The sequence below is a fragment of the Myotis lucifugus genome, unplaced genomic scaffold (assembly GCF_000147115.1).
Source record: "Myotis lucifugus unplaced genomic scaffold, Myoluc2.0 scaffold_12, whole genome shotgun sequence".
NCBI lineage: Eukaryota > Metazoa > Chordata > Mammalia > Chiroptera > Vespertilionidae > Myotis > Myotis lucifugus.
The window spans coordinates 6,047,916-6,073,062 of NW_005871060.1; the positions used below are offsets into that span (position 1 = coordinate 6,047,916).

The 25,147-nt window shown below is 36.4% G+C and overlaps 1 protein-coding gene across 12 annotated transcripts in view; it reads right to left on the reverse strand.

Annotated features, from left to right (window-relative positions):
• Window positions 1–25,147, reverse strand: part of WDFY3 (WD repeat and FYVE domain containing 3) — a 246,985-nt gene that overhangs the window by 66,283 nt on the left and 155,555 nt on the right. For 11 of the 12 annotated variants that reach the window (XR_002828161.1, XM_023750385.1, XM_023750389.1 and 8 more), the window contains 11 exons: window positions 24,910–25,071; window positions 23,140–23,234; window positions 19,798–19,918; window positions 19,367–19,584; window positions 15,255–15,490; window positions 13,904–14,038; window positions 11,512–11,691; window positions 10,004–10,237; window positions 4,994–5,093; window positions 2,258–2,418; window positions 1,026–1,255 (listed from right to left, as the gene is read on the reverse strand). Coding sequence is in view for 11 of the 12 variants with exons in the window: in XM_023750385.1 (XP_023606153.1) it covers window positions 1,026–1,255; window positions 2,258–2,418; window positions 4,994–5,093; window positions 10,004–10,237; window positions 11,512–11,691; window positions 13,904–14,038; window positions 15,255–15,490; window positions 19,367–19,584; window positions 19,798–19,918; window positions 23,140–23,234; window positions 24,910–25,071 (1,872 nt within the window). In the remaining variant the exon portion in view is untranslated. The remainder of the gene's footprint in view (window positions 1–1,025; window positions 1,256–2,257; window positions 2,419–4,993; window positions 5,094–10,003; window positions 10,238–11,511; window positions 11,692–13,903; window positions 14,039–15,254; window positions 15,491–19,366; window positions 19,585–19,797; window positions 19,919–23,139; window positions 23,235–24,909; window positions 25,072–25,147) is intronic. The other variant, XM_023750386.1, reaches the window with a different exon arrangement.

The following is a 25,147-nucleotide window of genomic DNA, read 5'->3' on the forward strand; positions in this document are numbered from 1 at the left end:
TCTATTACCTCTATTACAAAGCTCCAAGACTGACAGACTACACTCAGCAGATGCACAAAATAGAATGGCTAGTTTATAATAAAAATGCCATTTTAAGGGGTCATCTTACAAATTCACTTGACTAAATGTAATTGCACTAAACTATAGCATTGAGATGAACATCTTAATATTTAAGACACTTTTTGATGAACAGTTTTACCTAAAAATTATAAAAAGTTCATTAAGAACATTCTCTTCATATGTCCATGCCCCCTGCCCCCTCTCCAGTCTTAATCACAGCATTCTTTCCTCCAGCAGCAATGAAGTACTTGCAGTTTCCCAAATGTGTCACATGCTTTCCCCCCCTCTGGGCAATCACACAGATGGCTCTTCCTACATTCCTCTTCCTTGACCTCTTTGGAGGGTTAACCACTTCCTCAACCAGGTTCAAGATGCAACTCAGCAGGTGTTTCTTCCAGGTGAGGGGCACCTAGTACATGCTTCCAAAGCACCTTGCTTCTAGCTTCTAGCACTCAGCACACCTGACTGGTCTTGCTTAGTTACCTGTCCTCCCTCCTAGTCTGCACACTCCAAAGCCCTGCCACAGGGTCTTTCTTGCTCACATCCCAGTCTTTAATTCAATGCCTGGACCCAGCAGTCACTATAGAAATATCTGACAAAGCAATCAATGGAAAAATACTAATTTCACCCATTTAGCATACACCATTGTATTTATTCACTGTATTCTTTTCTTTTTATTCCTCTTAACTTCCAACACTGTGTATTTACTTTAAAATAAATCTTTTTAAAATTATATACATGACATAGGGTGATTAATGAAAAATTTAAAGATAGAGAAAATTTTAAAAAATACACATTTCATTGAAAAAAAGCAACAGTTGACTTTTACCTTTTGCATTAAGTTTTAGATACAACTGAGATTAAAGGAAAAAAATTATTATTATCAATAAAAATAAAACCAAAAGTTTTGGTGAAATAACATCTAAGACAAATTCAAGGTGGCAAACTGAACCTAAAGGAGTTACCTTCCAACATGCAGATTAATAAGGCAGTGAGCCAGACAGCTGATGAATTCTTGGTCATGGTTCCCAGGTCCCAGGATCAAGTTCCTGTTCACAGTCAGGACCCGGAGGGAATCAAGGAGAGCTACTTGCTGTGGAACAGTTTTGTGTGCCCGTGAGAACTGGTACAGGATCGTCCTATTGAGGCAGTGATAGACCGCATCCAGGGACAGTCCCTGGGATCTTCTCTTTGACTAAAGATATGAAAGATACTTTATTCAGTAACATGGGCAAAAATAAAAGATCTGCTTATCATTCACATATGAACATTTACTACATTTATTATGTACCAGATGACATGCTAAGTACTGGGGAGCTAATATAAAGCTCTTGCTATTATGAGGTTCAGAATCCAAGAGACACATAATGGAATTTAATGAGATGGTGCTATGTAAAAATACACCTGCCAAGAACATGAGGAAGAGCCATCTGAGTAGGCTCCTACTGCACAAGCTGTTAGGGTGAATGGTCTCTACTCCAAACTACTAAGAAAAAAATTACCTAAATTTTTTAGTAAAAACTTTTAATATTCCAGAGTCATCCCCTCACTTGAGAACTTTTCTCTATGGGTTAAATACAAATTTAGTTTTCAAGTAATTCTTAGATGACAAGAAAGAACCTATGCACCATATGCTAATAAAATATGATAACAGTATTTCCTACTTTCTACATTATGTGTTAAATAATAATCACTCATGCTAAACCAGGCAAATTTTCCTTAGGCAAAGGCACCAAAAACACACACCAAAATAACATCTTCAAAGGAACAAGGACTACAATGGACTTTGTAAAGATTCAATTACAAGAAGAGAATATTCCTTTGATATCAACTCTTCATGCTCTGTTAGCCTTTACACACTGATGTATCATACTGTAAAAAACTTATCAAATTTATTAACAAATTATTTATATTAAAAGGAAGTTATCTGGGCAGCAAACAGCAATACCCATGGGGAGAGAGCGAGAGCCCATAGCCTGAGAGAACCAGATAACCTCGCAAGGGACACACTGGCACCGGATATGGGTAAGGGGGAAAGGGGTTACAATTCTACATTTTTTATTCACTTTTAATAAGCTGAGTTTTATGTTAAATGTTATCTTATTAGTTACACTTATTTCCAACAATTATGACACCTTAGGAACAGTTTTTTAATTGGAAAACATGTATTCTACAAGTAATAGTGACAATGGATTACCTGTGCAATTAGTTGAATTATAAAATCTATAAGAAGTTTAGATTCTTTGTTGAACATGCCTTGCCAAAGTTTGTCCACCACACGTTGTGTGAAATAAAACACATTGTTCACCAATACCTGGTAGCTTCCTCCACTGGTAATAGGTAGAGATGCATCTTCCCCTAAATTCCAGCAGGAAAAAGATGTCTAAGAAAATTGGTATCCACCAGCATAAAACCAGATCCTCCCACAGATCAGGCTAAGGCAAAATGAGCACATCTATGGGAATCAGACCAATAGCTCTTATGCACTACTGTAAGAAAATGATGTTCATGGCTAGAAATCATGATAAATGTTGGAAGAAACAACTTCTGCAGGATAAAAACGTAATAGATTGAGACTGTGAAATCTTATTGCCTTAAGACAGTCTGTGACAACCGAACTGTTCTTCAACTTAAACCACCAGTGACAGATAATCTCTGTTTCAGAGAAAAGTCAACAGTTTTTTAGCTGTAAACTAAAAAAGGGTAAAATAAACCATTAAACAAAACTCTCAATTTTGGAGTAAATCTTTAATAGTGACAAAGCACTATAGGCAGAAGATAGGTTCGGAAGAATCGTGAAAAATAAAGTACAACCAGGGTGGTGGTGTCACCCCCCAATGACTGCCCCAAGCATCATCTCTCTTGTAAAAGCTGCCCAGTGTCTGCTATGTGCATACTGTTCAACATTAATTCTCCCAGGTGCTCTTCATCAGAATGCTCCCCTAAGCCCGACCTTTCTAGAAATTCTAGAGTCTCTGCTGACTGTGATTATTTCCACCCAACTTTAAGCAAAACTCTTCATTTTGAGTCTTGATGTAGTAAGATAGTACAACATAGACAGTATCACAAGTGATAAAAACAAAAGTTTGACTTTATAACATGCTTTGAGAGTTGCATGTTAAGTCAATACCAAAGATTTTTTGGCAAATTACTTTGCAAAAATATGATAATTTAAGAACATGGAGACTCTATGAATAATATTGTTACCAGGAACACAAGTAGCAATTATACTAACTCATTACTTTTCCTTCACCTTTAAATTGGATCAGTTTCACATATAAATGTTAGCTCCACTGTAAATGTACAAATTTTATATTTTTATTGTAATTAGAGACATACAGGAAAAAAACAAAATTTTAATGTGTCTTGAATTTATGTCCTAGAAGCCATCCTAAAGAATAACATATACATACCTATGACCCAACAATTCCACTCATAGGTATATACTCAGCAGATATGTATAAATATTGTACATACAGGGTACATGCAGCAAAAAGTAGGTGTACAGTTATTTGTATGTAAAATAATACAATAAAAACAATTAATACAAGAATAAACTAGCCCTAACCGGTTTGGCTCAGTGGATAGAGTGTCGGCCTGCAGACTGAAGGGTCCCAGGTTCGATTCTGGTCAAGGGCATGTACCTTGGTTGTGGGCACATCCCCAGTAGGGGGTGTGCAGGAGGCAGCTGATTGATGTTTCTCTCTCATCAATGTTTCTAATTCTCTATCCCTCTCCCTTTCTGTCTGTAAAAAATCAATAAAATAAATAATAAAAAAAAGAATAAACTGTTTCGCATACTCACAACTGTAAACCTTTTATCTCACCCTGTATATGTGACCCATATGAACCAGAATGTTTATAGCAGCTTTATTTTTAATTGTCTCAAACGGAAAACTGCCAAATGCCCATCAACAGCAAAATGGATAAGTTTAGCTATTCATCTAATGGAGTACTATATAGTGATGAACTCTTGCTACATGCAACCTGAATAAATTTCACATACACTGTTGAGTATAAGAAACTAGACTAAAAAGAATACATACTGTATGATTCCATTTATATTGAGTTCAAAAGCAGAGAAAAGGAATCTGTTGTTTTAGAAGTTGGGACAATGATTTATAGAGTCATATCTGGGTCAGGGTAGAAGGGGAGTTTCTGGAGTACTGGCAATGCATTTCTGAGATGTTTTATACAGGCGTATTGTCTGGGTGAGAATTCATGGAGCTCCACATTCATAAATATTATAATGAAAAAGAAAATGTAAAAGTATTGATATTCATAAAAATATAATAATTCATGTAATCTGTTTAAAAATTTTTTTTTCTCTTTCCTTGTTCTCTTCCTGACAACCCTGCATACACAGATGTGGACAAGCACCATAAGTACTTCCCTGCTGTTGATCTTTATCCCAGATTCAAAGGAAAGAGCTGAGGGCCTTTTCCTCATTATAGAAAAACTAGAGGCCCGGTGTACGAAATTTGTGCACTGGAGGGGAGGGTGTCCCTCAGCCTGGCCTGAGCTCTCCCTCATTTCGGGACCCCTCAGGGGAAGTCTGCCTGCCAGCTCAGGTCCAATCCCCCTGGGACATCCCTCTCGCAGTCCGGGACCCCTTGCTCCTTACTGCCTGCCTGCTTGCTGCTTACTGCTCGGCTCACTGTTCCCTAGCGCTTCTGCAGAGGCGGGAGAGACTCCCGCCACCACTGGGCTTCTGGCTGAGCAGCGCTCCCCTTGTGGTCAGTGCGCATCATAGTGACCTATCGTTCCCTTTGCCAGTTGTTCCACCATTCGGTCGATTATGTAGGATACCAACAAAAGGGGGAAATGCACAGAAGAGGAAAGAGATGAATTTAAAAAGGAGATATACTTGGGGTGTAGAGAGAGAAGAAGAGTGATTATAGATACTTTTAAAGTGAAAATAAAACAGTATTACCTAGTAACACATCAGCTGCAAGCAAATGGTCCATCACGCTATCCAAAATGTAAGTCTGAAATTCTTTTTGCTGAGTTCTTGTAGATCTTTCAGGGGAAGCCTAATCAATAAAATGAAGAATTAGAAACAGAACCAACTAAACAAAGATAAGACCTCAACCATAATTATATTACTAAATGTATCAAAGAATTAAAATAATTTACTCAAATAATATAACTCGAGATTATATATATTCTTATATTTCTGACCACAGAATTTTAAAACATTGAAACAAAGGGGAAACATCATCTTCTTTTGAATCAATTCCTCCAAAAATAGTATTCAAAACATCACAAATATTTAATAAATATCTGAGAATCTATTCTTATACCTCACTTTCAAGAGATCTAGCAGTTTATTTTGAGATACAGATAAAAACTTATAAATCTACTCTGGATCACAATCAACTGAAAGGATAAATAGTAATGAGTAGGTTTTATCAAATCTTAACTAGACAAAGTTTTGAAGTCTGTAAAACAGAGATACCATAGAACATAGAGAAGTAGCTTGATCAGTCAACAATATTTTTTACTTGATTAAAAGTACTTGTTTGTATTCTACAGGATTTACAGCGGGGTCAAACACCAATGGGCATTTAATCCTGATTTCCTCTCACTGAAGTTGTTACAGAGTGATTGTGACCAGAATTTACACTTATTGGCTCTAAGTGCTGAGTTCAAATGTTCTTGCTGAGATTTATAGCAGCCCAATTTTTAAAGGACTTAAGATGTTATGCCCATGCATAATTGTCTCAAAGGCATCTGTTTGTTTTTAAATAATTCCCTGGACTACTATTATATACCAAACACAGTGCTTTGTTTTATGTACCTTATCTCAATCTGTAAAATATCTCTTTGAAGTAGATACTATCATCCCCATTTTAGAGGTTTAGAGAGGTTAATTCATGTGGTAATTGAGGTTTAGAGAGGTTAATTCATGTGGTCAAGTCACAAATAGGATTTTCTTTTTTTCTCTTTCTTTTTTAAAAAAACACACCCAAGTCTTCATTTATTATTTTTTGAAATATTTTTAAATTTATTTTGAGAGAGAGAAGGGAGAAACATTGATGTGAGAGCATAATACAGATTGGCTGCCTCCTGCACGTCCCCTACTGGGGATTGAGACCGCAACCCAGGCATGTGCCCTGACCAGGAATCAAACTGGCAACCCTCAGTGCCTGGTTCAACGACCAACCAACTGGCCAGGGCTAACCTATTTTTTTGATGCCAAAGTTCATGACCTCCCCTGCTGTACCATACTCTCTAGCTCTACTAAAAATCTCCATTGTAAAGTTAACAAATGCACAAGAGCAATTCTGCTACAATCTCATCATTCTTTTAGGTAAACCTGGCTGGCCCACTAGACAACAGGATGAGTTCAGAGCAGAATGAAGACATGGTAAGCACTGAGATCTGCTCCGGCCTCTGACTGTCAGATCTGCCTTCTTGTGAAACCAGTGAAGCCAGTCAATAACATCAGTCTGCAAAGAATCAAAGCTTTCTTTGAGAGGCCAGGGGATACTTCGAAGAACCTCCTGTGCACAGGCCAAACAGCCCGGGGGTGTCCTCTGCCCATGGTGAGAGCACTGTGGCTCTGGGAGAAAGGCTCTTTGCTATTCTGCTGTCTCTGCAATGGGCTGAAGCCTTTAAAGAAGGGAGTCTGGAACTTTTTCATTCTGACTGCAGTATGCTTCCTGACTGTTCTCTTCTCTGTTATTTTATAGTGCTCTCTTTGCCCACCTTCCTACTTTCTTTGGTTTGTTTATTGCCTGCCCTGCAGTCAGCCAGGGTGGGTTTCACTCCTATGAATGGGGGTGAGAAGACAGCTGGAATAGAGCAGCAAACTCTTCAGACTATAGAAAATTGCTTACAGTATCAGACAGGAACACACTTAGTTTATCTTTCCTTCAGGAAATTGTATGCAAATACGTTGTGATCTGCTCTCCTTCACTTTCCTTCTGCTACAGTCATGTGCAGCAAACACATTTGACTCTCCAAAAGGTGCCAGGTGGTGACAGCAGAGGACGATGAGGAACGGGAGCTGGGAAAAGACTCACTGACACCCTGTACAAGTTAACACAGGCCACCTGATTGTGTAAGTCTCATATACCAGGCCCTGTGTTATCAATATTAAATGTATTATCTTATTTAATTCTCCCAGTAGCCCTCAGAGACAGGGTCAATTTTTATGCCATTTTAAAGATGGACAAACTATAAGGGGTGAAGAGAACTGAAGCTGGCCAAGCTATAATCAGCACACATTTACTTTCTCAAAATAGTTTTTACTGGGTGATTTATGTTTCTTCCTTCCTCTCTTCCTTCCCTTCCTTCTTTTGTTTAATCCTCATCTGAGAATTTTTCATATTGATTTTTTTAGAGAGAGTGGAGGGGGGGGAGAGAGAGAGAGAGAGAGAGAAAGAAACACTGATGTGAGAGAGACACATCAATTAGTTGCCTCCTGCACGCACCCCAACCAGGGATCGAGCCCACAACCAAGATATGTGCCCTTGACTGGAATTGAACCCAGGACCCTTTAGTCCACAGGTCTATGCTCTATCTACTGAGCCAAACAGGCCTGGGTGATTTATGTATACTTAACTTTCATAACAATCATGTAGAAGAGACAGTTTATAATATTCCCCAGAGAATGAATTTAGCTCAGTGAGATGAAAATACTTACATAATACACAGGTCAGATTTCAAACCAGGTATCTTTCACTTCAGAATACCACACTGCTTCCCTTGTATCTGGCCTCAGGGTCACACTCAAGCCAGTATATGAATGGGAATCTTTTATTTATTTATTTATTTATTTATTTTATATATATATAAAATATATATATATTTTATATATATATTTTATATATATACACACACACACACACACACACACACACATACACACACACACACACACATATATATATATACACACACACACACACACACACACACACATATATATACATATCCACACACACACACACACACACATTTATTGATTTCAGAGAGGGAGGGAGAGATAGAAACATCAATGATGAGAGAGAATCATTGATCGGCTGCCTCCTGCATGGCCCCTACTGGGGATCGAGCCTGCAACCCGGGCATGTGCCCTTGACTGGAATCAAACCCAGGACCTTTCAGTCTGCAGGAGGACGCTCTAACCCTTGAGACAAATCAGCCAGGGAGGAATCTTTTATTTTTATAGACTACTAATAAAGACAATTTCACATATTCTTTTGTAGATATAAGCAAGTAAGTAGATACTCTAACGACAAAATTTCAACAATCATAAGACTGAAGATAGCCTGGCTCGAGTGTAGCAGACTGAAAATCAGTCGGTTCAAACCCCTTCCTTCATGCATGTAAATGGTAAATACAGAGTAAGAGAATTCTCTTCTTGAATTTCTTCAGCGAGAACTTTTAAAATCATAAGCTTGTAATTTATTTTTTTACACCATAAGAAGACCCAAAGTGAATACTATTTTCACTAAATATTTTTGTATGTATATTTTATACAGTTGTTTTAGATTTGAATTTCCTCAAAGTATCAAGTTAACTTTTAAAAGCAAATTTGTAACTCTCTTATTATCTGGTATCATATCTTCCTGTTTTGGAACTGCTAAGGATGTTGTTATAGTTAAATGTCAACAATTCATAAAGAACATACCAAGGCACTGTGAATTTTGTGAGAAACAGGACACATGAAAGTTGGTCCCTAGCTGTAAGGAATTTACAGTCTATCTGGGAGTGTCCATCTTGACAGTCTTCTTCTCCCTGAAATGTAACTACCACCCAACTTCCTAGAACAACCAGACAATTTATCAGCGGGGCAAGTTTGTGTCCACAACAATGAGAAGGTTATCTCAAGGTTAATAAGGCTGTCTCAAACTTTCCTTACTGACCGCTACAGCAAGCAAAATAAAAGACAATGATATCATTTATGCATGGTTAGTTAATGGGCTATTAGGGTTCCTCTAAGACTGAAACTGTAATTACTGGCTCCATACACTCACCTCATATGTGTGTATTTTATTTCTTAGCTCAGTTATACATTTTTACACACACATCTTCTGAACTTTATTTTGTTATTTTCATTTTGTGTAGAATGCTTTAAATTCTTACCTGATGAACTGAGATACTGGCCATCTCTATTTTTATTTTTAAAGTTTCCAAGGACAAGTTCTACCAGGTATGCTTTTAAATTCTACCATGTGGGTTACTGATGAACTTGGCTATTTTTCTGACAATATTAAACACTGGGATCCTAGTTAAAATGCTTAACATGACTGGAACCTAAATTACATTTTCATTTCTTTTAATTGACCAAACGGAGATAGTTTCCCATGAATAAGAGAAAACATCTGTGGTTTAAGGTTTCAGTAAGAGGTTGACTGTGTGAACCACTAGGGGGAGCAAAGGAAGCGCTGCTGTAGCTGCCATACTGCTGAGGGCATGGAGGAAGTTCCTCAGAGAGAAAAGCAGCTTCTGCGCCGATCGAATCTTCAATAAAATGTGCTATTTTCAGAGCCTGGATGCACTAAAGCTATTGGGCCAAATCCAGCCTATGCCTGTTTTTGCAGATAAAGTTTTGTTAAAACACAGTTTATGTACTGTCTGTGGCTGCTCTCTAGCTCTAATGGCATAGTTAAATAGTTGTGACAGAGACTGTGTAATCTGCAAAGCTTAAAATATTTCCAATGTGGCCCTAACAGGAGAAGTTTGTCAATTCCTGGTCTAGGGAAAGGATGTTAAAGGGCTATAAAGGGACACGCTTGCAGAAAAGGAGAGAAACAAATTGATAGGCTATATAGTACATCTGAACTAAAATATCCCCATAGTCCATGATATATTCTGCCTATACAACCCAGAAGAATTAGAAATGAGAGGTTTTTGGCATCAAATGTGCTTGGTTATTAATGTTCTAATTATAAAAACAATGCAAAACAGATGTGAATATATTTGTCTTTACCTCCAACAAAAGATCAACTAGCGGCGTCTGCTTGCTCGCAGGGGTGAGACAGAGGTTATCTATTATTAAAACCCGCATGAAGTCAAAAACAAACTTTTTAGCGGGGTGGTTGGTCAGATATGTCTTGACACCCACGTTACAGTACTCAGACTGGCTCCTGTTCATCCCTGTGTCGGCTGCAAAGGCTTTAAATTCTTCCGCTGGAGATCCAACTTCATCATCGAGATCTGTCACCTAGCAAAACCAAGCAGAAAGTGAGGCTAGTTTCATTCAATTTTATTTTACTTTGTTTCCTAAAAACCAAATTGTAGCAGCACCAGTATTTTTCTTCAACTCTTACCTATAAGGTACTCAATGCATTACTGTACTTTGCTTTACTTGGCCCCTCCTTTCAAGGCGGTAATCAGGTACTGTATGTCATGGTTACTCAACACATGCTCTTTCTAAGATTAAACCGTGTATCTGTAGTATACTGAATTTTATCTCTAAAATACTGTGGATAATTTCACTTAAATGAAATAAAATGAGAATAACTATAATTGCATATTGAAAATATACCTCCTGGGAAGTCAAAGTCACAGTTTCAGATAAAGACCTAGCAAAAAAAACTCCCAAATAAATACATAAGACAAAACTAATGCCAATTTCAAGCCAAAAGAAAAAGAAAAAAGGGCTAGAAGACAGAGTATAAGATGCTGACAAAGAAAAGACACTGAAGTATTATAAAGGTCTACTTTTGATAAAAATGAGGGTTTTAGAATTATAAGTAAACCACAGTGTGAAGGTCATATGCTATACTTGTGTTTATCCTAAAAAATCCCTACAATTTTAGAATTAGCATTTCACCTTTATACGTGAAGAAAAATGAGTATGAAGAACTTAGGTGGAAATAAGAAGAAACAGCATGATATTCAGAAGTACTATGGAGGAATAACTGTCTTTTGGGCTTGTTTTCAAGGACAAAAGAAGTATCTATCCTATATATGATTATAATCTAATATTTTTCTATTAATCTTAGTACAAAATATGAAAAATAAAAGTTGGATGAAATAAGAAAAGTTGAATAAAAAGGACAATATTTCATTTTTTTAATAGCAACACCCATGTAATTAATTTGTAAAGACTAAATCTAGAGAATGCCTAACTCCTGAGATAAAGTAGAGGTGAATCTGGTGTGACTAGAGTTCTGTGGCCTGGACAGAACACTTCACAACTACACAGCTATCAATCCCATAAAATAAGAAACGGATCCACAATGACTTGGAGAGGAAGTCACTAACAAGGAACTTACCAAAATATGGTAAATGAGAACAGGAAGCTGAGCTCACTGTTATTTTAGGGGAAAGCAGAAGGAGAGTGGGGAGCCAGACACCAGGTAATGATGTAAGAGGTGAAGGAGAGAGCTATGAAACTGTAACATGGTGAGAAACTTAAGATTGACAGGAAAAAAATCAGCTACCCATTGGAGCAGACTAATTCCAGTTTGACACTGCCTCCCCCTTTCCTACCATCTCCGAGTAAGGGCGGATGTTGAAGGGGAAGACGGTGGCTGCTAGTGCACACAGGAAGTCGGGGCTCATCCACATGGAGGCCAGGTCCGGGACGTTGTGATACAAATATCTGAAGAACTGCATTAGGGTCACAGGATATTCTCGAAGCCAAGATCCCTCTTCTTCTGACTGCCATGGCTGTCACAGGGACAAGAAAAAAAAAATACATTAGGAAAACTGACACTGCTATAAAGTACTTTACAAAAATGCACTACTCACTACTCTTCTAAAACTGGATACACCGATAGTCCAGAACTCTCATAAACTACACACAAGAACAAATCCAGAAACAAGCTAAAACAAAAACAATGCCCCTAGAAACAGACAGGATGCCTATCTCTTCATCAAAGTGCTCACAGCTCAGTAACTGGAGTCAGTGGCTTTGATTATTCGACATTCTGGTCATGACTATAGCTGGTGCCAATAGTGGCTGAATTACCAACAAAACTGCCCCATCCTCCATGGTGCCCTAGTTGGGGGTGAGATAAAAGATGGGGAAGTTCAGTTACTTCATCTTCCTGAGCCTCTCACTCTCATATGTAAAATGACAAGAACAATGCTTTTAACTATAACGCAATGTGAAACTGATTTATAATAAGAAAAATATATTTGGTCTGTATCCCATTCTTGGCAGAACTCCTAAAACCCCTGGAATGTCCAAAGTGATGAGCCATAAAAGTCTCTTTTGTTAATCATAGTAAGGCCTTTTCAACCACTGCTAAGTTTATGTTAATGAGATGACTTTGGGAAAGGCCCTGAGGATAGAGGCTTGCCAGGGGACCAATCACAGGATTAAAGGGTTGACTTTCAGTCCTAGAGGCCCCTCCCACTCCCCTTCCCCAACTTCCAGGGAGGGGACAGGGGCTGGAGACAAAGTTCAATCACTGATGGCCAATTTACCCAATTGGTAACAAAGCCTCCATGAAAAACCAGAAGGATGGCGTTCCAATTGGTCTTGGGTTGTGAACATATGGAGGTGTTGAGAGAGGGGCAGACTGGGAGCTCCACTTCCCTGCCCCCACATAGCCTCTCTATGCACTTCTTCCATCTGGCGGTTTCTGTGTCATAACCATATATAATAAATTGGTAATCTAGTAAGTAAAACGTTTTCTCAAGTCATGGGATCCTCCAATTTACAGCCGGTAAGTCAGAAGCACAAGTAACATTGGACTTGTGAATGGTGTCTGAAGTCTAGGAGTTGTCTTGTGGGACCTAGTCCTTAACCTGTGGGGCCTAATGCTCTCTCCAGGTAGACAATGTCAGACCTGAACTGAATTGTGGGATGGCCAGCTTGTGTGGCAACCACCCCCCCCCCCACATATTTGGTGACTAGTGTCAGAAGTGAAGCTGTGTTATAGTAGAATATTCATAGTACAGGAGACATACATTAGTATGGTTTTTCTTAACAGCAATATAACAACAGCAATGATGATGATAAAACAGTGACAAACACAGAATACACTTGAACAATGCCTATCTTTTGATACTTCCCTAGACAGTGGCTTTTTTAAAACTTAGATGTTTATATTTGTTTATGAGTAGGAACCAAAACACAAAACGTAAAGCATTCTAAACTAATACATGTAATGGCAATATTCTTTTCTAAATGACATAAGAATAGTTTGAGCACAATTAGATTTGTCATGTACTTGTAATCCAAAGATTCTCATTAATAATTCCTCTTTGATGTAATCCTAAATTGTGTAAACAAATTAAGTTATTATTCACAGTACTGTAAGATAGATAGGAACATAAATTTTGTCATTTCCTCTTTACATTCTTCATATCTAAGTTAAAAAATAATTAGACAGGAAAAACAAATACAAACTAAAACATACTGATTTTTAATCTCGAAATAAAAATAATTAAAAAATTAAAATAACATTATAATGACATATACTACAATATGTAATCTTTATATTCATTATAAATGTACACATTGTAATATATATTTTGACACTAATAATATCAGTTAACCTTTTGAAGTGCTTACTATATAGCAAGTTCTTTTGTAAGTGCTTTGTGTATATACTAAATCGTTATATCCTCACAACAGCCCTAAGAGACATATCCCATTAACACCAGCATTTTATACATAAGGAAACCAAGGCACATAGAGGTTAGTATGTCTTAAGTACCAGATATGGGATTTGAACCCAGGCAGAGTTCCAGACTCGGGGGTCTTAACAATTGCATGGTTTGTCCTTGCCTCACAGATAACAAACCAGGGAGGCTGAGGTTCCAGAGACCATGCTGTAAATACATAAGTATGCTTTCAAAAGATCCCTCTATTTTAAAAAAATATCATGAAGAGGAAGTATCAGCAGGTGTTAGTGTCTCGTGAGCTTACCGAGTTCAGCATGCTGCGGAGCATTCCCAGCAACAAGAAAGCAGCTTCAGTGCACACGTTATGAATGGAAGAGACCACAGTTCCACTGGAGGCAGGAACTCCGAAGATAAATGTCCAAATGGAATCTAAATCAAACTGCAGAGGGGAAAGTGAAGATGAGTCACTGGCAGTTTTTTCCAGTAGAGCCCCTCATAAGTTCTAATATTCTACAATTTCTTTGAAACCAGTTATTTTTTTTTCAAAGTGAGCAATAATGAAGAGACAGAGACCTCTCTCCCCTCCTGCCTACATTTTAAAACTCATTTTTACTTTTATAAAGAAAGAGTGAATTTATGTATCTTCCTGTTTTAGGTACCCAGGTTAAAAACATTGTTTTCTACTTTTTTCTCTAAAAAAACCAAATAAAATACATGCTAATTAGCCAGCAGATGAAAGTTTAGAACTGATGATTTTAAGCAGGATTTTTTAAAGATCTAATTCACTTTTAAATTACATACAGATAAGATTTGACAAAATAAAAATCTGTTTAAGGAGATTTATTCCTAGCAGTTTTATATAACACTTTATGGTGTCATGCTTATTTTGAAAAATTACATAACCAACCAAATTCTGCTACGCATGACTCTTTATCTTGATCTGATGTAAGGGTATAGACTCAGTGGTTTCATTTAAGAGGTTTTGTCAACTACTAAAATTGATTTGAATAGCCAGCCTTTGGCATTATGATGCACACATAGTTGGGTTTAAAACTAAATTTCTAAGTCTCTGCAGTGCCATCAACATAATCTATATATAGATATCCACAACAGTCTTCAATTAGAAATCAAGCAAAGCCTTACTGTTTTCCTAACATAGATGTTACCATTAAGAAATATAAAACATTTTTATAATCAGACTTGCACTAAGAATCCTGTCATTCCTACCCAATTAGTTTTGATACACATACATTCCTTTTTTTAAAAAAAAAAATCTTTATTGTTGTAATATTACATATGTCCTTTTTCCTCCATTCACTCCCCTCATTTTTAATTCTACAGAAATGAAATTATATTTCTAGATAAAATCACGCAACTCAAAAGAATTCTTTAGATCACTATACAAATATCATCCAAAGTTTTTATGCATATACAATCTATATATAGAGTAACCATAAAGAATAAAAGACCAAATAGAGATAAATGATTTCTTTTTGGGAAAATTTTCTGTGCTACTCTCCGATTTTTCTGTCCCAAATCAAATCCTGAATGTGAGAAAGAGATGGAATCAGTGGTTGTACTGTGGTTAACCCGTTACCCTATGGTGATTCGGGGGCATATATAATTACACTTACACCTTACTAGGTAATTCCTACCTGGCAACCCTGCTTACATCGGCTGCTGGTGACAGGCACACTGACCTGCAGGTTCTCTGGCAGCTCACTAACTGGCTGCTGCAGGAACAATGCCATGAGCAGGAAATAGAGGGCAGGGACATTAGTGTGCTTAGGAAGGAATGACTGAAGGACTGGAAAACCAGGAAAATGGCAAGCATCCCGGTTAATCTCCCTGACTGTTGATCTTCCACCAGCACTCCTGCCCACATTGAATCCTAAGAGAAGAGGAAATATAACAATAAGTACAAAATTAGTAATCAATTACTGTGCTGCATTAACAAAGAAAGTAGTTCAGTATATGTGACGTTTCCACAAGAATATTCATAATAATATAGGCAATTAACTGTTCAACTGTTGAATTCAGCTTTCAGGCAAGTTTTACTTTACTATCTCTTTGACTTTAGCAAGCCTGCCTATTAGGATACAGGTCTTGAAACATAGCCGAGATAATCAGATACAAGAGGTAATAAAAATTGTGCTCATTAAAAGAATGACCTCAAAAGAGCTCTAACATTTCCTTAAGAACAAAGTAAAATTCAAAAGAGAGCCAAAACTTTAGGGTGCTACAAAAATGTAACTTAAAAATATAACTGCTATAATATAGTTAATGTATTTCATCATGAAAACTATCATAAACTACTTAATTTTAAATTATCTATGAATTTAAAGACAGGACTAAGCAAAATAATCTTTCCTTACAACAGGCTCTGTAAGTCTGTGGGAAAGTTGCTCAGCAGTGGGACAGCAAATCTGAGCCTGCTGTGACTATGGCTATTTGAACATTCAGAGCCCTTTCTAGAAATACAACTCCGCCAGGAGATGGGCATTGCTTATTAATGCTGCTTATAGCATCAGCCTTCCTATCAATCCTGTTTCCTTTGTTGTATAACTAATTTCAGGCTGCAACCAAAACACTTAGTTCTTTTGCCACCCCAACCCAGTACGGTGATCAGCACAGAATGAATGTTGGCCAAAGTTGCAATGAAAAACTTTTGTGAATAGTAACCAAGAGATGAAGGATTGATTTTTACTCTAAAACAATTTCATTTAAATGAATAGCCAGCTTTGTTTTTCTAGGATTAAATAAGCACATTATCTGCTCCTATTTAAGATTTAAAAAAATTTGTGTCTAGGTGGCTTTTTAAATATCTCATCCCAATTGACTACCCAGTGTGATATGAATTAATCTTCTGAAGTATGCTTTTCTAATTAAGAAAAAATTGTACAGCAACTTACCAACCTCTTTAACACACCATCTCATTGAGCAAACACAATGAGTTAGAATAAGCTATTATCCTTTTCATAACATAGAAGATATGCAATGTGCTCAAAGTCATAAAGTTAATGAGTGGTGGCACTAGGACTTGGAGTCTGATGTCTCTATTTTAGAGCCTGGAAGTCATGCTGTCTCTCTCGGCCTTCTTAATGACACTGCCACATTTCTGAAAGACTGGCTGCAGTAGGACACTGGGTAAATTTTGGTTAAAGTAAATTCTAAATTAAATTATGAGTATAAAAAAGTCTTTAGCTTTAAGGAGCCAAAAGACATAAAATGATATTTTATACATTCAATAGGAAAATAAACTTTTATTAAACTATATGTTCTAAATGAAAATCAATACTAGCATTCATTTTCTTTTCTAAATTCTCACTCCCGCCGAAACCGGTTTGGCTCAGTGGATAGAGCGTCGGCCTGCGGACTGAAAGGTCCCAGGTTCGATTCCGGTCAAGGGCATGTACCTGGGTTGCGGGCACATCCCCAGTAGGAGATGTGCAGGAGGCAGCTGGTCGATGTTTCTAACTCTCCATCTCTCTCCCTTCCTCTCTGTAAAAAATCAATAAAATATATTTAAAAAAAAATAAATTCTCACTCCCTGCTTTTCCTTATAATTAGTCTTAAGGACTACTTAATATGTTATTACCAATGAAGCTTAATTTAGGTTCAAGTTACAGCTATATGGAAGGCCTTTTCATGAAGGAAAATTTCATATGTATGTATCAGATAGATATTCAGGGAAAATTATATTAAGTTGAATCAAATTTAAATACCTGGATTTTCCTTTTAGAACCAGAGCAGTATATGCGATGTGTAAATAGTTATCAATGAAGGTCATCTAAATTCTAAGGCATAAAGTCAAGTAGGTCAGATATGGTATAAGCATCTTTTTCTGATACTACTGAACTGACATAGGACAGGAAGAAGGGCAGGTCTAACAGTCAGGATACAGAGACTTAGACACTCTACTCAGGAACCTCATGCAATTAACTGTCTTACTTTCTTAAGTAGAGAAATTAATCCTTAATTTGTATTTATCAGGTTTATTTCCTATAAATTGTAACAGATATCATAAAATATATACCTGTCTCCAGAAACATAATGGCCAAATGAGATGATACATGTTAAAGAATTCTGCAAACCATAATGTACTATATGAATCTTAGCTGTCATCACTACTGCAGTTTTTGGCCTTCAATGAGAAGCAGTGCTGTCGATTAGCATTTAAAACTCCCATTCAATTATTTTGTGCCTTTCATTATTTATTCTTAGTAGTTATTATTAAGGCCAATAAACTAAATTTCTTACTACTAAACTATTCCTAACATTTGTAGGCTATATCCCTTCTCCAGAGTCAGTGCAAAATAGTGATTATTTTTTAGATCATAAAAGTATCTAAGATGATAATAATTTAAAATTCATATTGTAAACAAAAGTTTTCTCAAGAAGTCATTTTATAGTAAATTTCTTATTTCATCTCATGCAGTTTCTTCATTTTCTACATGTAAAAAAACAATAAAATAATCCTATGTTGAAAACTGTCTTCCTGTCATTTACTTTAATATTTGAGAAACTAGTACAAGCAGCACAGCACCCAGCTATTGATATTTTTACATTTTTTAACAGGTAAATAACATAAATTCTGATTCCGAGAGTGGATATGGCTTGCTATGTCTGCACACACTGGGTTGCAACACTTTTTTCTTCTTGAATAAATCCTTTCTGGTGATGGAAAATAAACAAACAAACAAATATATAAATTCTGATCCCTAATTTTCCCCTTTGACAAGGGTAAATTGATGCTTGATGCAGAATACAAATGATTTTAAAATATAATGTTATAAAGACAAACATATTTTTTAAAGTTTAGGAATTGATTACAATTGTCAATAAAACATTATCTTAAAATATATTTTCTAAAGATTAATATAAACAGAAATATAACAGTTCAAATGATTCTAACATAGCAAACTATAACTTTCTAATATTACTTAAATGCTCAGTTCAATGTTAAAAACAGCATACAACTGTAAGCAAAGAATAAGAAGCCTTGGCTGAAACTTTGAGCTTAAATCTTTTTTTTTAATATATTTTTTATTGATTTCAGAGAGGAAGGGTGAAGGAGAGAGAGATAGAAACATCAATGATGAGAGAGAACCATCGATCAGCTGCTTCCTGCACGCCCCACAGTGGGGATGAGCACACAACCCAAGCATGTGCCCTTGACTGGAATCAAACCCAGGACCCCTCAGTCTGCAGGCTGACGCTCTATCTACTGAGCCAAACCAGCCAGGGCAAGCTTAAATCTTTGATTGGCAATGTAACATAACTGTTAAAAGCATGGGCTTGGTTCTGAGTGACCTGGACTAAAAAATGTTGACTATTCTTTATTGAACATGTGACTTCACTCCTTTGCCTTGGCTTTCTCATCTGTAATATGGCTATGATAGTATTTACATCTCATAGGGTTACTGTGAAAATAAAGTGTTTAGTAACTGGCATAGAATAAGAACTGAAAATATTATTATTAATTCAGTTCTGATCATTTGTTAGTTATTTACTTAATCATAAAGGGAATTAAGCAATAAAAAGACCATAAGAAATTCCCTTGAGCTTCCACATCTTAACATTGTCTCTGACTTCATTATGATTTGCAATTAAAAAGAGCCAAATTTGAAACTTTCTAAGCATTCTATTAAAATTCAGATTCTTAATGGTTGTCAGTAAACTGAAGAGTATAAGCTTACATAAGATTTCAAAACAAAACGAAACACAATAGCTTATTTTAAAGCAGTTGACTTCAAAAGTCCCATACCTAATACAGTCCCGATCTTATTAGTTAAGACAGAGTCTGTCTGTTCCAGCCACCCTCCACCACTGAGTCCTTCCTTAAACTTGATGAGAATAGACTGATTACTCAGCAGGACAACAAGAATCCTCATGGCTGCTGTGACTGTGGTGGGATGCAAGTGCTCTTCCATAAACATCATAATCCAGTCAAAACCCAGTGTCCTGACCAGTTCTTCACAGGCTCTATTCAAAGACAGATGGGTAAGAAGGAAACACATTAATTTCAATGATTAGGATTTCCAATTATAAAGAAGAATAAGACTAGGTTTTGTTCTTAAGATATTCTAAATTTCAGGGCTTAAAAAATATAAGTCATTAGAAATTCTTTCTTTTGCCTACCATGAATTAACTAATAATAGCAACTAGTACCATCAATTCTAAAAAGATTTTACTTACTGCAAATTAATGCTTGTCTTTTCTTTAGATGTGTAAACTAGTTTTAGCAAGATATCTAGAAGTCTGTTCCTCAAAAGTATAAGATTAGCAGATACAAGACCTCCAAACTCTTCTTCAGTTCCTAGAATGAAAATAAATACATTAAATTGCCTAGTGTTGGATAAAATATCCAACCCTCTTCTAGGAAAATTCACTGAAAAATATATCTTTCAGAAAACATTTTTTCTAGAAGTACTTTCCACTAAAGTGAACGAAAAAAAGGGTCTGTTAAAACACTTATTTTTAGAATCCTGAAAATTTTTTATTTACATTATCTAAATAAGTGATAATAAAGGCTGTGAACCCTGTTTAAAAAAAATATATTTTTATTGATTACAGAGAGGAAGGAAGGGGGAGAGACAGAAACATCAATGATGAGAAAGAATAATTGATGGGCTGCCTCCTGAACACCCCCCACTGGGCATGGAGCCCTCAACCCAGGCATGTGCCCTGACCACAATCGAACCGCAACCTCCCGGTTCATAGGTCGATGCTCAACCACTGACCAACAAAGGCTGGGATGTGAACCCTTTTTTACATTAATATTCCCCTCCCCTACCAACAGGGGAAAGTAACCAAATAAGAATTGAATAAAAATAAAAATCCAAGCCCTGGCCAGTTTGGTTCAGTGCTTAGAGCACTGGACTGTGGACCAAAGGGTCCCAGGTTAGATTCTGGTCAAGGGCACGTACCTTGCTTGCAGGCGCCTCCCTGGCCCAGGCCCTCACATCAATGTTTTTCTCACGTTGATCTGTTTTTCCCTCTTTCTTCCACTCTCTCTGAAGGATCAATGGAAAAATATCCTCTGATGAGGATAAATAAATAAATAAATAAATAAATAACAACAATCCAAATCCTTAATTTCAGGTTTCTTTTTGAAGGACATAGTTAAATTTACGAGATTTAAGACTGAAAAGAGGAAGCATACTCTATTTAATAAACATAATACATCTAGAAAAGTTAGAATTAAATAGCATAGAAAAGAGGCAAAGGCATACAAAAGCACAAGAAAAACTGGAAAAGAAAGGGCAGAAAACAGAAAGCTTATGGATGATGCTGGAGGCACACAGGACTGGGCATCAATGGCCAGTGTTACAGGTGTAGCTCTGCCACTAATGAGTGATGGGTTAATAAGTCACAATCCACAGGACTGTCTTTATTCCAGACTTGCAGCTCAGGCTAAACTTTACCATGGGTATATGCTTTTACTAGTTTGGGCAAGGGACTATTTGTCTCCTTACACATTGTCTTTTTAATTTTAACTTAGTGCTTAATCATTGGGAAAAGTACTTCAAGCTTTCCTAGGAGAACTCAAGATTCTCTCTCCTTATCAGAGGCACAGGACTGGTAATTTACAAATTGTCCTATTGAAAGCATACCATACAACCTAAATTGATAATAGGAGTTATTTCATTTCAATTATTTCTTTTCAGTAAAATGACAATCCACAGAGAAATGAACAAATCTCCTAATTTTTACATCTACTTTTCTCCTTGTCACTTATGCTTCCCCTAATTTTCAAATATAGTTTAAAACAATGAACTCTGAATTTCCACACTAACTCTTCCCATTCAAACTGGTGCTTTATTTATTCCAGTGTACTGTCCTTTCATGCTATTTATTTTGAAATGATTATTATATCACCGTTCATCATTATTCAAGCCATTTTCTTGAATAATGTGTAAACTACTTGAAAGAAAAAAGTATGGTTTAACTTTTTGGAACATCATATTATACTTAACACAGTCTTTAGTCCACAGCAAATACACAATAAATGTCATATACGAACAAGACCAGTAACGTGCTTCCGACATTCCCTATTACTTCAAATGGCAATGAAGTGATGAAAATACTAATCAACTTGGCAGATCAACAAAAAATTTTGCTAATTTACCATCTCTACTACTGTTTTCTTAAAGAAAATTTTACATTAGTTATTATTATTGAATTCAACAGTCGCAAGAAACATGGAGACTAGAGGAATATTTTTCCCACATTTTTAAAATACTTAAAATAAATGTGTTATGTATTTTCAAAGATTTTAAAAGTAATTTCACTTCAATTCCTATTTACTTGGCTTATATTATTTCTGAACTTAGAAAAAATCCTGACATATGACAGAAAAATATAGTGGTTAAAAAGTTTATAGTGTTGATTTGGACCAGCCGTCGCCAACCTCATGGACCACCAGTGGTCCATGGACCACCGGCTGGAGACCGCTGATTTGGACTACCTGAGTTCAAATGCAGAAGTATGATTTCAGGTAACTTTCTTTTACTTAATATTTCACAGTTTCCTCCCTTGTAAAATTGAGATAACAATAGTAAATATTTTATAGGGTTGTTATAAAGTCATATTAAAGACCTTAAACAGTACCTGGTGATATAAAGGACTCAATAAGTGTTACCTATTGATTTGATCCCTTTAAAAAATTTTTAAATCCTCAGGAGAGAGGGAGAGAGGAAGACTGAAAGAGATGGGGAGAGAAGGAGGAGGAGAGGCAGAGGGAGAGAGGGAGAGGGAAAATTGAGAGAGGGAGGGAGAGAGGAAGAGTGAGAGGGAGAGGGAGAGTGAGGAGAGGGAGAGGGAGAGGGAGATGAAGAGGGAGAGGGAGAGGGAGGAGGGAGGGGAGAGGGAGATGGAGAGAGAGAGAGACATCCACCTGAGAGAGATTGATTGGTTACCTGGTGCTAGGCCAGGTACCTGCTCTTGACAGGGAATTGAACCCAGGAACCTTAGGTGTGCAGTCAGACGCTCTAACCACTTAGTAACACCGGCAAGGGTGAATCCTCAACCTTTTGCTCCAACCAACTGAGCCACCGGGCCAGGGCTGGAATTATTATTATTTTATACATACATAAAATTATTCTGGTAAAAAGTTATTTCCCTAAGTGACTACTAAATATTTAACAGGGAAATGAAAAAAAAGTAATAAAAGTAATATAGATATAATTCACAGTAGCAAGTATCGGTTTCTGAAGAGATGTGCATAAATTTTTAAAAATTAAAATAATGTTAAAATATCACCCTGGAAGAATCTGCTATTTAAAGGAAAAATGTTACAAATCCTCTAAACATGGGGAAAATTTTTGTTTTTAGAGTAAAATTCACATCCTATTAAATTTTGTGTAATTCTGAACTTGTGCATATTATACATGACTGATTTAAGACGAATACATCTGCAGGAGACCAATACAGTAATGGAAGGAGAAAAGTGACAGGGCAACATCCGCCTAAGGCAGGCCTGACCTGTGCCAGAGAAGAAGGCACAGGAATTAGTTCTCAAGCCCCAGAATCACTCACCAGTGTCAAGCTTCTCTTCATGGTTTATTTCCATAACGACAAATTTCTCACAAACTGCAAAGGTTGGTAAAGTAGAAGAAATAAACTGGCCAAACCTTTAAGTATAAGGAAAAAAGGGTTATGAGTTTTATTCTTTTTCTCTCTCTCCAAAACAAATAACAAATATAAAAAAACAAAGAAATGAAAAACAGTTTTAAGTAAACTTTTACAGACCTTCAAGTGACCGCATTTGGTTTACCTCTCCTAGGACCATCACTATATCCATTATACACGGTGGGCAAAAGTAGCTTTACAGTTGTGAGTTCACCAGTTTATTCTTGTATCATTATTTATTATTCTATTATTTTCCATACAAACTGTAAACCTACTTTTGCCCACCCTGTATATGTTACAATGCTTTAATTATACTTCTCCAGAATTTTAAGTCCTTTAATGCACTAATCTAAATGATTTCACGAATCAAATAGCATGATCCTAATTAAAATGTCCTAACATCTATATGCATCCACTGTAGTTAAGAACTTAGGTTTTGAAAAAACAGGTAAAGTTAAAATCCTGGCTCTATCAGTTTTTAATCTTGTTACTTGGCCAAGTAGCTTAACCTTTCTGGGCCTTAGTTTCTTAATTTTGTAAAGTAGAGAAAACTAAAAGCTTAATAGGTTTCAGTAATAATTTTAGCAAAAGGATCACTATAGTACCAGGATAAGATTGAAATAAATATTGTTCATAATAATAATCTCCAAAATAATTTTCAAACTTCAGTTTTCATCTGTCATCAAGTTTAAAAAGTGCTTTTGAGGTAGGTAAATAAATGTGAATAATTTACATGTTACACAGATTAGAGATTAGTTTACTGGGAACACTCTAATGCAGTGATGGCAAACCAATGACATGCGTGTCATTTTTTTGGTTGATTTTTCTTTGTTAAATGGCATTTAAATATATAAAATAAATATCAAAAATATAAATCTTTGTTTTACTATGGTTGCAAATATCAAAAAATTTCTATATGTGACACGGCACCAGAGTTAAATTAGGGTTTTTCAAAATGCTGACACGCCGAGCTCAAAAGGTTCGCCAGCACTGCTCTAATGAGTAGGTGCGATTTCACTTGTGTCTGGAAGATTACATGAAAAGTGATGGTCAAGACCAGTTTAAGTAATTCTCTATTTAGAAAATACTTTGGTTAGGTAGTTTTTTCCCTTCCATTTTCAGTTAAGATGCGAATTATCATATAAACACTAGAACATTCTACAGCCCATAAATAGGCCTTAAACCATATTTCAGATTAGCAGCAAAATAATACTCACATCATATAAAAGATTCGAATATGCAAAAATAAAATATCATCATTTGTTTTGAATGATAAAGAATAAATAAAAAGAAGGCATGTTCACTGTGTGTGTGTGCACGTGTGTATGTGTGCGCGCGTGCATGCAGGCATGAACACAGAGAAGTAACAGGGCATGGTGAAGAAGGATTGAGAATCCCTACACTGAACACCGTTATGTCCAGGATAATCGATTACATTGGGCTCATTCCTACATCTTTGCTCAGCAATATTCTATTATTAACTAGTGGCAACAATTGGCTTTGTTTACAAAGGTGAGATACTAGACATGCATGTGGTCTGTGCCTTCCAAAAATCTTGAACAGTATTAACATTACAGGTATTATACAGGCATAAGAACCAATTACAATCATCTCATTCATCTTAACCTCAGTGATACTTTCAGTTAATAAACAGACAAATACAGACATTTTCACTACCTGAGCAGATCATAGCTGCTAGGAAAACCTTGCAGTAGGAAGCTCAGCACATTACTAATAGCAGCAATGGTAGGCTGGGATAAAGACATATCTCGAAGAGTCAGTAGCAGCTTTGGGATTAGCTGGAATTCCCTCATTAATTTGGCATTCTTTGAAGCTTCACTATAAGAGAAAGAAGACTTTATACACTGTACTATAATCTCTTTAATAACTAAACAACTAACTATATAGATATTAA